Source organism: Scyliorhinus torazame, chromosome 2, assembly GCF_047496885.1.
Source record: "Scyliorhinus torazame isolate Kashiwa2021f chromosome 2, sScyTor2.1, whole genome shotgun sequence".
In the NCBI taxonomy this organism is placed as follows: domain Eukaryota; kingdom Metazoa; phylum Chordata; class Chondrichthyes; order Carcharhiniformes; family Scyliorhinidae; genus Scyliorhinus; species Scyliorhinus torazame.
The window spans coordinates 335,708,803-335,721,839 of NC_092708.1; the positions used below are offsets into that span (position 1 = coordinate 335,708,803).

At 41.4% G+C, this 13,037-nt stretch overlaps 1 protein-coding gene across 9 annotated transcripts in view; it reads left to right on the forward strand.

Moving 5' to 3' along the window:
• The window catches only part of ppp1r13bb (protein phosphatase 1, regulatory subunit 13Bb), a 168,508-nt gene that overhangs the window by 113,424 nt on the left and 42,047 nt on the right, over positions 1-13,037 (forward strand). For 6 of the 9 annotated variants that reach the window (XM_072489982.1, XM_072489973.1, XM_072489988.1 and 3 more), the window contains exons 7-9: positions 89-285; positions 907-1,071; positions 2,902-3,100. In XM_072489982.1, the coding sequence (XP_072346083.1) occupies positions 89-285; positions 907-1,071; positions 2,902-3,100 (561 nt within the window). The remainder of the gene's footprint in view (positions 1-88; positions 286-906; positions 1,072-2,901; positions 3,101-13,037) is intronic. The other 3 variants (XM_072490016.1, XM_072489966.1, XM_072489957.1) reach the window with 3 other exon arrangements.

A 13,037-nucleotide genomic window follows, 5' to 3' on the forward strand; every position in this document is an offset into this window, starting at 1 on the left:
ATTTAAATAAATATAATGCATTTTCAGAACGAGCAAATTTTCAGGCTTTCAGTTTTTCACTTTTCTTTCCCCCTCTCTCTCCTCACAGCAGCTGAAATTGAGCACATCAACGATATGTTTCATGAGAAACAGCGGGAGTTGCAATCGGCTGTGTTAAAAGTTGATCAACTGACGCAGCAACTTGATGACTTGAGGAAAGGAAAAACAAATGGATTGCAGGCTTATAATGGACAAGTGCCAGGACCCGCTGCAATTGAATTAAAAAAGTTATATCAAGAGTTGCAGGTGAAGCATGGAGAATGAACCAAAGCTGTGGTATACATTTTTATAATACTGTATTAAGGATCCGAGAACAAAGTTGATTTCATTTTTTAAAGTGAACTATGAACCTTGTAATTTTTGTTAATTATTACTGTATTGTTGAATGTTACAAGTGAAACCTACATTTAACTTGACTTTTATGGAGATCTTCATTGGATTGAAGAAGTTATTTATAGAAGAATGAGATTTTATTAAGGATTTTAAAAAATATACTGTTTCATTCCATTTCCATGTACTTATTTTGCACAATGGTTAAGAAGGCAGGCAAACGAAACTAGACTATCAAGTGGATGATTCACTTAAGCCAGGCATTAGGAAGACCAATTACTTTAAAAAAAGTCATCCTGGCATCCAGCCTCACCAATCTGGCAGCTTCAATTTGGGGTTGGCACTTGCTGCACAACACCAACGTGCTGGGAGCCAGCACCATTAGCATAGGTTTCACACAACAGAAAAGCAGCAATAGAGAAGTTTAACACTCCCTAACTTCCCTGACCAGCTAAAGAAACTTGAACTTGAGGAAGAGTTTATAAACCGATTATGACACCAAACATTTTCACACTATGGATTTACTGTCATTTTTAGATTCGCAATAAGCTTAATCAGGAGCAAAATACTAAACTTCAGCATCAAAAGGAACTGCTTAACAAGCGTAACGTGGAAGTGACTATGATGGACAAAAGAATCAGTGAACTTCGTGAGCGCTTGTGGAAGAAGAAATCTGATGCACGTCAAAAGGAAAACATCCCTGTATGATGCTGATTTTCTATTTTTAAATTTAAATTTTGTTTGTAATTGAACAAATTGTGTGCAATTCTTCAATGAAAGAACTTCAATTCTGAACTGCTCTGATTTGTGTTTATAATACCCTTTTCAGCATATTTGTTTTTTTTAACCTTTAGTTTGGATACTCGTTTTCTAAGAGGCGAAGATGTGACTAATTTTATTTTGTTAATGACCAAATGATAATACTGTGGTATATTGTTGCATCTTTTGTTTCCTGTGGGTTATTGTGCAACTGTGATAAAATTATGGCAGTAGAATCACCTTCGTTATCATTTGTATAATTGAAATTTATTCATGTTTTGTACATTATTAGTCTCATCTTTCAAAGCATCACATCTAACAAGTGTCCACAGGGCAAAAGACACAAACAGCTCAGATAGCTTTTAAAGTTATCTGTACTGATTTGTTTGCATTTAGTCATTGGGCATTCAAGCCAATCAGAAGACAGTTTCATTCTCTAGGTAGGTAGGAAAGTTCAGCAAGCAGCAATGGCATGACCAACCAAAATCACTTTTTTTTTCCAAAGCTGAACTATTTACAAATTAACAACTACATAAAACCAAGCAGTCAAATTGCTCATATATTTATTTGCGATTACTTTGTAAAATTAATTGTTTCCTCAACCAATGAACGATATATACAATCTAAAAAAACTGGAATTTATAGCAGAAACATATAAAGGTAGTAAGTATATGTAGACAATAGGAAAATTCCAAGCTTGGCCATCTAGGTGTTTCTCTTTTTCCTCACTGGCTGTTACCATCTGTCTATATAGCTTGCTTCCTCCAGTGACTACTAGCCATAGATCAATTCTCTGCTAGGCAGTATCTGGATTTGCATAGAGCAGCATATTGGAAGACCAATGTACTGCACTGTTGTGCCTAATGTTATGTAATTCAATAGCTCTTAAACTACTGTAATTAATTCCTAGTTTTCTTGAAACTGATGCCTCTTTGTAATCACTTTCATTTAACCGTATGCAGTTGCTGCAGCTATCCGTTCTTGTTATGCTAACTCCATTCAATTATGTTCAAGCTCACTGAAATTTCTTTCAACTCTTTCAGAGTTGGCAAGTTTAAAGGTCCAGTGTGAATATTAGATAAATGAGTGGGCTGTGTGAGGTGGGTGAATAGGTGGGTTGGCAATTAGGGGCTGGTTTAGCACAGGGCTAAATAACTGGCTTTTAAAGCAGACCAGGGCAGGCCAGCAGCGTGGGTTCAATTCTCGTACCAGCCTCCCCGAACAGGTGCCGGAATGTGGTAACTAAGGGCTTTTCACAGTAACTTCATTTGAACCCTACTTGTGACAATAAGCGATTTTCTTTTTTTTTTTTCATTTTCAGTAGTTGGATTGGGAGGGTTAGTCAGGTTAGGGCTAGTCAGGTTGAGTAGGTAGTTTAGGGGATGATTTAGCACAGTGGGCTAAACAGCTGGTTTGTAATGCAGAACAAGGAGCAGCGCAGGTTTAATTCCCGTACCGGCCTCCCCGAACAGGCGCCAGAATGTGGTGACTAGGGACTTTTCACAGTAACTTAATTGAAGCCTACTTGTGACAATAAGTTATTATTATTATTACTTAAAGCCGTAATCGACACTCAACATTCATAGTTTTCCCCATACATCCCTTCCATCCAACTACAGTGGTGTGGCATACCTCCAATTCATTGTAACAGGAGATCCGCTCATTCCCCTAACATGAATTTTGTTAAAAAACTTAGGAAATGCAAATCTACTGCAGTAGATTGACCTTCATATCTGATAATGTTTATTTAACAAACTTGTCTTTTTCCTTTAGCAGCTGAATCGAGTGAATGGCACACCACCACAGACGCACTCTAATACCTCAGGTCGTGTTGCTGCTGTGGGACCCTACATCCAAGTTTCTACTGCAACAAGACCAGAAGGTAACGAGTCATCACCAGGAGAAGTCTTGAAACCTCAGTCACTGACTACATCTAGCAATGGTAGCTGTGCTATGATGAGAGCAAAATCTGGTAAGCAGGGGTGTAAGTTGCGGTTTAAAAGAAAAACAATGATCCAGTTGTGAGAGGGGTTAACTTAATTAAGAAAGAGGGAAAACATTGAGTAAAAACTAAACTCACAGTTCAGATTGATATATTTAATCATGATTTAAGCAATAGGGAATTACATGTATTCCAGAGCAAAACATTGTTGATTCCCAGTAGATGTAAAATAGGAACTTTGGCTCTATTGTCTCTGACTCCCCTCATTCCCAGGTAGTATAGAATATTCTGTGTCTCAAAGTTTTCTTGAATGAACCTATTAATAAGCAACTTATTCCCTGGTTTCTGAATTCTGCTTTTGGATACCAAGAAATATGAATGTAATCATGATTGTATTTCCTCCGTATGATTATATCAAGACCCTTCTATCTCTTTTTGAAATCAGTAAGAAGTCTTACAACACCAGGTTAAAGTCCAACAGGTTTGTTTCAAATCACGAGCTTTCGTAGCACTGCTCCGTCCTCGGGTGAATGAAGAGGTAGGTTCCAGAAACGTATATATAGACAAAGTCAAAGATGCAAGACAATGCTTTGAATGCGAGCATTTGCAGGTAATTAAGTCTTTACAGATCCAGAGAGAGGGGTAATCCCAGGTTAAAGAGGTGTGAATTGTCTCAAGCTAGCTCAGTTGGTAAGATTGCAGATGCTGCGACAACGGATGAACAGACATCGCGTGACAATCGCCAGGCAGGAATGTTCCCCTCCAGTCGGGGAACACTGCAGCAGTCAAGGGCATTCAGCCTCTGATCTCCGGGTAAGCGTTCTCCAAGGCGGCCTTCAGGACGTGCGACAATGCAGAATCGCCGAACAGAAACTTATAGTCAAGTTCTTATGCTCTTATGTTCTGCACATATGAGTACGGCCTCAACCGGGACCTTGGATTCATGTCGCATTACATTCACCCCCCACCATCTGGTCTGGGCTTGCAAAATCCTACCAACTGCCCTGGCTTGAGACAATTCACACGTTAACCTGGGATTACCCCTCTCTCTGGATATGTAAAGACTTAATTACCTGCAAATGCTCGCAATCAAAGCATCGTCTTGCATCTTTGACTTTGTCTATATACATGTTTCTGGAACCTACCTCTTTATTCACCTGAAGAAGGAGCAGTGCTCCTAAAGCTAATGATTTGAAACAAACCTGTTGTACTTTAACCTGGTGTTGTAAGACTTCTTACTGTGCTCAGCCCAGTCCAACACCGGCATCTCTACATCTTTTTGAAATGGGTAACTAGCTATGAAATGAATCGTAGGCAGTACCTGGGTTTGCATAATGCAGTATATTGAAAACTAATGTATTGCACTTATGTTGTGTCTAATACATAGATGCATAGAAGATAGGAGCAGGAGGAGGCCTTTTGGCCCTTCGAGCCTGCTCCGCCATTTATCACGATCATGGCTGATCATCCAACTCAATAACCTATACCCGAACAGACACCGGAGTGTGGCGACTAGGGGATTTTCACAGTAACTTCATTGCAGTGTTAATGTAAGCCTACTTGTGACAATAATAAAGATTATTATTACTGCAGACTCTTTGTATCCTCTCAACAGCTTGCTTTTCTGCATACTTTCGTATCTTCAGCAAATTTGACTACATTACCGCTGTCCCTTCATCCAAATCTTTAATATTGGTCATAGCTAGTTTAGGTCCCAGCATAGGTCCTTGTGGCACTCCACTAAATGACTCATTTATCCCAATTCTCTGTTTCCTGCTAATTGCGCCCCCCTTTTAAAAAAAATAAATTTAGGGTACCCAATTATTTGTTTCCAATTAAGGGACAATTTAGCGTGGCAAATCCACCTACCCTGCATATCTTTGGGTTGTGAGGGCGAGGCCCACGCAGACTCGGAGATAATGTGCAAACGCCACACCGACAATGAACCAGGGCCGGGATTGAACCCAGGTCCTCGGATGATTTTTTAGATGCCCTGCTACTACCTCCTTAATAATGGATTTTACCATTTTCCCAATGATGGGTGTTATGCTAACAGTTCAATTGTTTCATGCTTTGTCTCCCTCCTTTCTTGAACAGAGGTGTAGCATTTGTAGTTTTACAATCTGCTGGGACCTTTCCAGAATCTAGAGAATTTTGTAAGATTGCAACCAATACAACAATCTTTGCAACCACTTCTTTTCAAACACGAGGGTGCAGATCATTAGGTCCAGGGGGTTTGTCAGCCTTCCATTCATTCTCCCATTTTTCTCTAGTGGTAGTGACTAAGTTTTTCCCTCCTTTTTGGGACTTTCTCCTATTCTGAGGATGCTTTTTATGTCTTCTGCTGTGAAGATGGAAACAAAATACTAATTCAAAGCCTCTGCCATTGCCTTGTTTTCCATTATTAATTCCTTAGTCTTGCCCTCAAGGGACCAATACACTCACTCTTCTAAACTCCAGAGAGTAATGACCAATTCTTCTTGATTTTTTCTCACATCTCATCCTTCCCATCCAAGATATCAATCTAGTTGATTTTTTTTTAAACTTTGGGTTTGTTTTAATTGCCTTTGTCAGCTTAACTTTTTGGTAGCATTGGGAGTTCAAGCTCCACAGAAGGCTGACATTTCTTTCAATGCTAAATAAATGCTGCATTGTCGGAGTTGCCATCTTTCAAATGAGACATTAAACTGTGACCAATTCAGATGCTGCATTTCCTTTCATAACAATTGATTACAGTTCAAAAATAATTTGTTGGCTGATGAAGCACTTCAGGACTTTCTGAGGAAGTGAAATGTGCTGTGTAAATAGCAATTGTCATTCTTTTTAACTTGGGTTAACATAGCCGACTGGGGTGTATACAGATGTATTCTGATTCAGTTTTAAAAACACGCACTCGCACATTATTTTGTGTAACATTTTTATTTTATTATTTGCAGTTAAACAATAAATTTAGGGAAGCAGTTGGCTGAAGCACTGAATCTTCTCTACAATACGACTCCCGCACTTGCGGACGGTGCCCTCAAGCTTTGTAGAATCACTTGTCTTTCTCTAATGGAGAAAGATGCCTATTGCCCTGTGTCGACTATGGCTAATTACTTATTTTTGCATGTTATGGTTATGGAGATGAATCTCACAACTGAGGTGCTGCGGTAGGAAGGTATAATTAAAGTGGATCAAGTTTACATAGTCAATTCCCATTTTTCCCCCCCCCTATTAATAATTTGGTTCACAAAAATCGCAAGAGTACCATTGTCTTGGGTAACAACAACGTTATTTTTGTACTGTCTGATAAGAGAATGCAGATTGGTTGGCAAGTTGACTGGTGTTGATGGGAACTGACAGTTAACTGCCAAGCATTATTAAAAGATTTTAAACCAGATAGTTTGACTCTGGTCAAGGCATCGCCCTGTGGAATGAACCAGCGAATAGCTATCACTTATCTCGTTTAGTGAACATTACAATCGTGGAATTGGATCAAATGTTGGACACTGTTTTGAGTTTTGTAATCATGGGCTGGTTGGAACATAGCCTTTTCACTAATGTACCACTCAAGGAAGGCAAAGATATTTGTGTTGCAGCACTATATCATGGCGATCTAGACCTGCCCCCATTCCGTGAATCCGTATTTATTGAGCATATGAAGTTGAGTTCAGCTTTCTCAACACCGTGTATACCCAAATAGATGGTGTTGCCATGGGACCATCCAGGCCCAGCAGTTGCACGCATCTGGGTGGCACGGTAGAACAGTGGTTCACAGCGCCAGTGTTGGGTCACTGTCTGTGCGGAGTCTGCACATTCTCCCCGTGTCTGCGTGGGTTTCCCCTGGGTGCACCTGCTTCCTCCTATGAATCCCAAAGACGTGCTTGTTAGTATAATTGAACATTCTGAATTCTCTCTCTGTGTACCCTAACAGGCGCCGGAGTGTGGCGGCTAGGGGATTTTCACAGTAACCTCATCGCAGTGTTAATGTAAGCCTACTTGTGACACTAATAAAGATTATTATTATCTTTGTTGGGTTCCATGAGAAGCAGGTCTTCAACAAAATGACACCTAACCACCATTGCATATTTCTGTAGTGTGGATGATATATTTAAATCCTTAGCAACATATCATAATGTCCTTGCTTGTCTTAATGGGCACCGTCTATCCTGTACTCAAATTCACCGTTGAAATGGTCAAAGCCAAATTAACACGGTTTCCTTGATGTGCTGGTTGAGAAATTTGTTGGGGGGACTCTATCATGGTCTACTGCAAGTTGACTTTCGTTGGTCAATACACTGGTTGGGATTCTTACAGTTCACTCGCTATAAAATTGGCCTTATTGGTAACCTTGTAAATAGGAGCCGAGCCATTTGTTCATCATGCATACTTAATTCTGAAATAGGGCACGTGAAAGGCATACTGCGGGATAACCGCTACCCTGATCAGATCATTTTGTGCTGTATATTGTGCAAACATGTGAATGGGCCCCAAGGTCCAGAAATTTGCCCAGTCTACCTCGGATTACCCTGTAAGGGCAAGGTATCTGAAGAAGTTGAACAACACGAGTATTGTCACCACTAATGAAATGCTGCCGTCAAGCCAAAATGGATAATATGGTATATGAATTTCAGTGCCAGTGTGATGCTAGCTACGGAGGCTACACATCCCAAAGACTGGCATATTATATCAGATGGCATATACCTTCTGCTGTTCGCAACTGGCAAGTTACAGAAGATACCCAAACAATCCTTGCTTGCAAATGTGAACAGTGTCCAACTTTAGATGTGATTCCACGATTGGACAATCTTTGCTAAATAACCCTCTGTATTAAAAATTATGCTGGCAATTAATTCAAGGTTGCCAGTCAGGCTTGCAATGTGGCACAGTTGATTGTACTGGAAGCAATGTACAGTGCCCTGTTCTTTGCAGACAGAAAGGACAAGTACATGCATTGCGCCCGATTAGCTAAACAAAATAAATGGTCATTCTCTGGTTCATTGGTCCACGGCATTGTCCTGAGTAATCAGTCAAACTGCCTGTTTTAAATTTCAAACAATATTTGGGTAGTCACCATCAGCTCTGGCAATGCCTCTACCAGTCAGAGTCCACTTGCCACCAAGCAGCACCCTTTTCTAATACAGTATAAAATTGTTGTTTCTCCTGACATTGGTATTCTTGCAATTGCCCTGGTAAGTGCAAGATGAAAAGCTTCGACAAAATCTCTCTTTCCAGCAATACCTTTTTGATATGAATGTAGGAATTTATAATATGGAAAGATTGACAAAAAGTAACATTTGCTAAAGTGTGCTGAGAAAACCTTTGTACCTATAACTTGGAACTGCAGTGGTTCAAGAAGGCAGTTTACTACCACCTTCTCAAGGGCAACCAGGAATGGGCAATAAATGCTGCCCTAGTTATTGATGCCCACATCCAGTAAATTATTATTTAATTTGGATTTGGGGCATTTTATACAGTGTGTCGAGCTGTGCAAACCACAAATGCATTAAACCTACAGATAGAAATTTGAGTTTTCTCAATGTAATACATTGTTAGTGTCCCTAATTGTGGGAAACATTTGGCCTGTGCTCCTGATTTAACATTAAAATTGAAAATGCAGGAAATGCCTAGGCAGCATCTGTGGCAAGCATTATGGTTAAAGTTTCAGATTAATCTTTCATCTGTCTTCACAAAAGAGGACACAAATCGGATACCAGAAATGCTGGAGAATGAAAGGTTTAGTGAGAGAGAAGAACTGAGGGAGATCAATATTAGTAGAGAAATGATGCTGGGAAAATTGATGGGATTGAAGGAGGATAAATCCCCAGGGCCTGAGTATCTGCATCCCAGAGTGCTTAAGGAGGTGGCTCTGGAAATAGTGGACGCATTGGTAGTCATCTTCTGGAATTGTATAGACTCTGGAGCTGTCCCTGCAGATTGGAGGTAGCTCACTTCACTCCGAATTATAGACCAGTAAGCCTAACATTGGTAGTAGGGAAAATGCTTGAATCCATTATTCGGAACTTCATAGCGGAGCATTTAGAAAACAGTGGCAGGATCAGTCAGAGTCAGCATGGATTTATGAAGAGAAAATTATGCTTGACAAATCTGTTGGAATTCTTTGAAGATGTAACCAGCACAGTTGACAAGGGGGAGCCGTCGATGTGGTATATTTGGACTTTCAGAAGGCGTTTGACAAAGTCCCGCATCAGAGATTATTGTGCAAATTCAGAGCGCATGAGATTGGGGGAAATGTATTGAGATGGATAGAAAACTGGTTGGCAGAGAGGAACCAAAGAGTAGGGATAAATGGGTCTTTTTCAAATTGGCAGGCAGTAACTAGTGGGGTACCACCGGGATCGGTGCTGGGGCCCCAGCTATTCACAATATGTATTAATGATTTGGATGAGGGAGCAAAATGTAACATCTCAAAGTTTGCAGATGATACCAAGTTAGGCAGGAGGGTGAATTGTGACGAGGATGCAGGGATCCTACAACATGATCTGGACAGGTTGGGCGAGTGGGCAAATCAATAGCAGATACAGCATAATTTGGATAAGTGTGACATTCACTTTGGAAGCAAAAAGAGGAAGGCAGATTATTACCTGAATGATTGTAAATTGGGAGAGGGGAATGCAGCGGGACCTGGGTGTCCTTGTGCACCAGTCGCTGAAGGTAAGCATGCAGGTGCAGCAGGCAGTGAAGAAGGCTAATGGTATGTTGGCCTTCATTGCAAGAGGTTTTGAGTATAGAAGCAGGGATGTATTGTGCAATTATACAGGGTCTTGGTGAGGCCACACCTGGAGTATTGTGTGCCGTTTTGGTCGTCTTCTCTGAGGAAGGATGTCCTTGCAGAGAAGGTTTACCAGACTGATTCCAGGGTTGGCGGGACTGTCATATGAGGAGAGATTGACTAGGTTGGGATTGTTCTCGCTGGAGTTCAGAAGAATGAGGGGGGGGACCTCCTGGAGACTTTTAACGGGACTAGGCAGGGTAGATGCAGGGAAGATATTACCAATGATGGGTGTGTCCAGAACCAGGGATCACAGTCTGAGGATTCAAGGTAAACAATTTCGGGCAGATATAAGGAAACACTTCTTCACACAGAGTGGTGAGCCTGTGGAATTCATTACTAGAGGACAGCACGGTAGCACAAGTGATTAGCACTGTGGCTTCACAGCGCCAGGGTCCCAGGTTCGATTCCCCGCTGGGTCACTGTCTGTGCGGAGTTTGCACGTTCTCCCCGTGTCCGCGTGGGTTTCCTCCGGGTGCTCCGGTTTCCTCCCACAGTCCAAAGACGTGCAGGTTAGGTGGATTGGCCATGCTAAATTACCCGTAGTGTCCATAAGGGTTGGGAGGGGTTATTGGGTTGCGGGGATAAGGTGGAAGTGAGGGATGAATGTGGGTCGGTGCAGACTCGATGGGCCGAATGGCCTCCTTCTGCACTGTATGTTCTATGTAATCTATGAAGTAGTTGATGTTAAAACTTTGAATATATTCAAGAGGCGGCTAGATATAGCACTTGGGGAGAATGGGATCAAAGGCTATGTGGGGAGAAAGCAGGATTAGGCTACTGAGTTGGATGATCAGCCATGTTTGTGATGAATGGCAGAGCAGGCTTGAAGGACCAAAAGGCCGCCTCCTGGTCCTATCTTCTATGTATCAGTAAAACATATGATGGGTTTTGAGCGAGTGAAAGGGGAGAGGTTGGGAAGAAAAACATATAGGAAGAACTGAAAAACAGTGTGGATTAAATGACAAAGAGTTTATGGTACAAGGACAAAGGGAATGGTAAAGTAAAGAAACAAAAGATGTGTCTAGAGAACATGTGAATGATTGAATGAGATGAACCGCTGCTATGCAAAAGGGAAAAGGAGTGTAAAATCAAAGCCTGCAAAAAACAGACTCAAAATGGTTATGGTGTGAAATTGTTGAGGCTGAAAGGTTGTAAAGTGCAGAATCGAAAGATTAGGTGCTGTTTACCAAACTTGCATTGAGCTTCAGTAGAATTCTGCAAGAAGGTGATGACAGGTCAGCATGAGAGCAAGGTGTAAAAGTTTAAATAAAAGCTATGCTGCGGACTAAATGGAGATGTTTTATAAAGTGGTCACCAGTCTGCATTTTTTCACATTGATATAGAGCAGATCCCATTGTGAGCAGCGAATACAGTATACTAAATTGCTGTTGCACTTGGAAGGAAAGCCTGGGGCATTAAATGGTAAGAAGAAAAGTTGAAAGGCTAGGTTTTACACCTCCGAATCTTGCGTAGAAAGCTGACAGAATGGGGAGGAATTGTTGGAGATTTGGAGATTTTTGAGAAATTTGAGATTTGGTCAGGGTTTCAGGAAGGGAATGGACCCTTTAAATGCTAAATGCAGGTTGGGAGCCTTTTTGGTGATGTCAACCCGGAGGTGGTTGGAACAGTGGGGTATGATCCATTTAATATGAAGGCGGGTGGTATGGACAGTGAGAACAAGGGGATCCCAATTGTGAAGATGATGCAAAAATTGGCAGTGTTGATGGTGAGGAACAAAACTAAACTGCAGGAAGATATTAGTCGACTGGTCAGGTGTGCATAAAATTGGCAAATGGAATTCAATCTGAAGAGATGAGTTAATCCATTTGAGAAGGGCAAATAAGGCAAGGGAATACAAGACGGATTGTAGAATTCTGAGAAGTGTTGAGGAACAGAGCGACCTTGGAGTGCATGTTGTGATGAATATAGGAATTTCAGATATATGGACTGTAGGGTGAAACCGGAGCACCTGTGGGTTTCTTCCGTGTGCTCTGGTTCCCTCCCACAGTCCAAAGATGTGCAGGTTAGGTGAATTGGCTGTGCTAAATTGCTCCTTGGTGTTCAAAAGGTTAGGTGTTTTACCGGGATGGGGTGGAGGCATGGGTTTAAGTAGGGTGCTCGTTCCAAGGGCTGATGCATACTCGATGGGCTGAATGGCCTCCTTCTGCACTGTAAATTCTTGGTATCTATGTATGTATATATTATATTATAGGTATTTGGTGCAGTAAAGATTAAAAGCCTGGGTTAATGTGCATGACTGCTGCAGTTGTGTTTTTAAGAAACCTGGTTTGAAGGTTTTGGAACCAGAGGTGCATTTAAGGCATTGTAAAAGCTCGGCCTAATGGAGTTTTATTTGGATTAATTAGATACATTTTGTTTCCGCTTTGTAATATGTAATTAATGGAAGACGCTAATGTTCCAAGCATTTTGCAGAAAAGCAATTTTATTGAGTTTTAGATTGGGATATGAGCAGAAGTCAAGCGTCTATTCTCGCTGAAGTTCAGTTAAATATCTCTGTAGCCAGATGAGCAGTTTCTTTCTCAGAAGTTCAGAATTGTGTAGCAGGAAGGTGAGCTGAAACAAGCTGAGAAGCAGTTACTGAAGAAATACAGCCAGAATTTATGCATTGTTCAGACAAGATTTAGATCTATCTCTTACAACAGCCTCCGGGCGGCACGGTTGCGCCGTGGTTAGCACTGATGCCCCACGGCGTTCAATCCCAGCCCCGGGTCACTGTCTGTGTGGAGTTTGCACATTCTCCCCGTATCTGAATGGGTCTCACCCCCACAACCCAAAGATGTGCAGGGTGGGTGGATTGGCCATGCTAAATTACCCCTTAATTGGAAAAAAAAATTGGGTACTCTAAATTTATTTTAAAAAATCTCTTACAACAGTCTCAAAGCAGAGTATCCAGTCATCTCTGTACACCAGGTATTCCTGGATGCTAATTGTATTTAAAAGTGGATTGAGAGTAGAGATGGTTTTGTTGTCTGAGGGGAATAAAGATAGCAGTTAAGGGTTAGTGTGACATTATATTGATTAGCATTACTAAAGGAGTAATCCTTATTAGGGGCTGGTTTAGCACACTGGGCTAAATCGCTGGCTTTTTATAGCAGACCAAGGCAGGCCAGCAGCACGGTTCAATTCCCGTACCAGCCTCCCCGAACAGGCGCCGGAATGTGGCGACTCGGG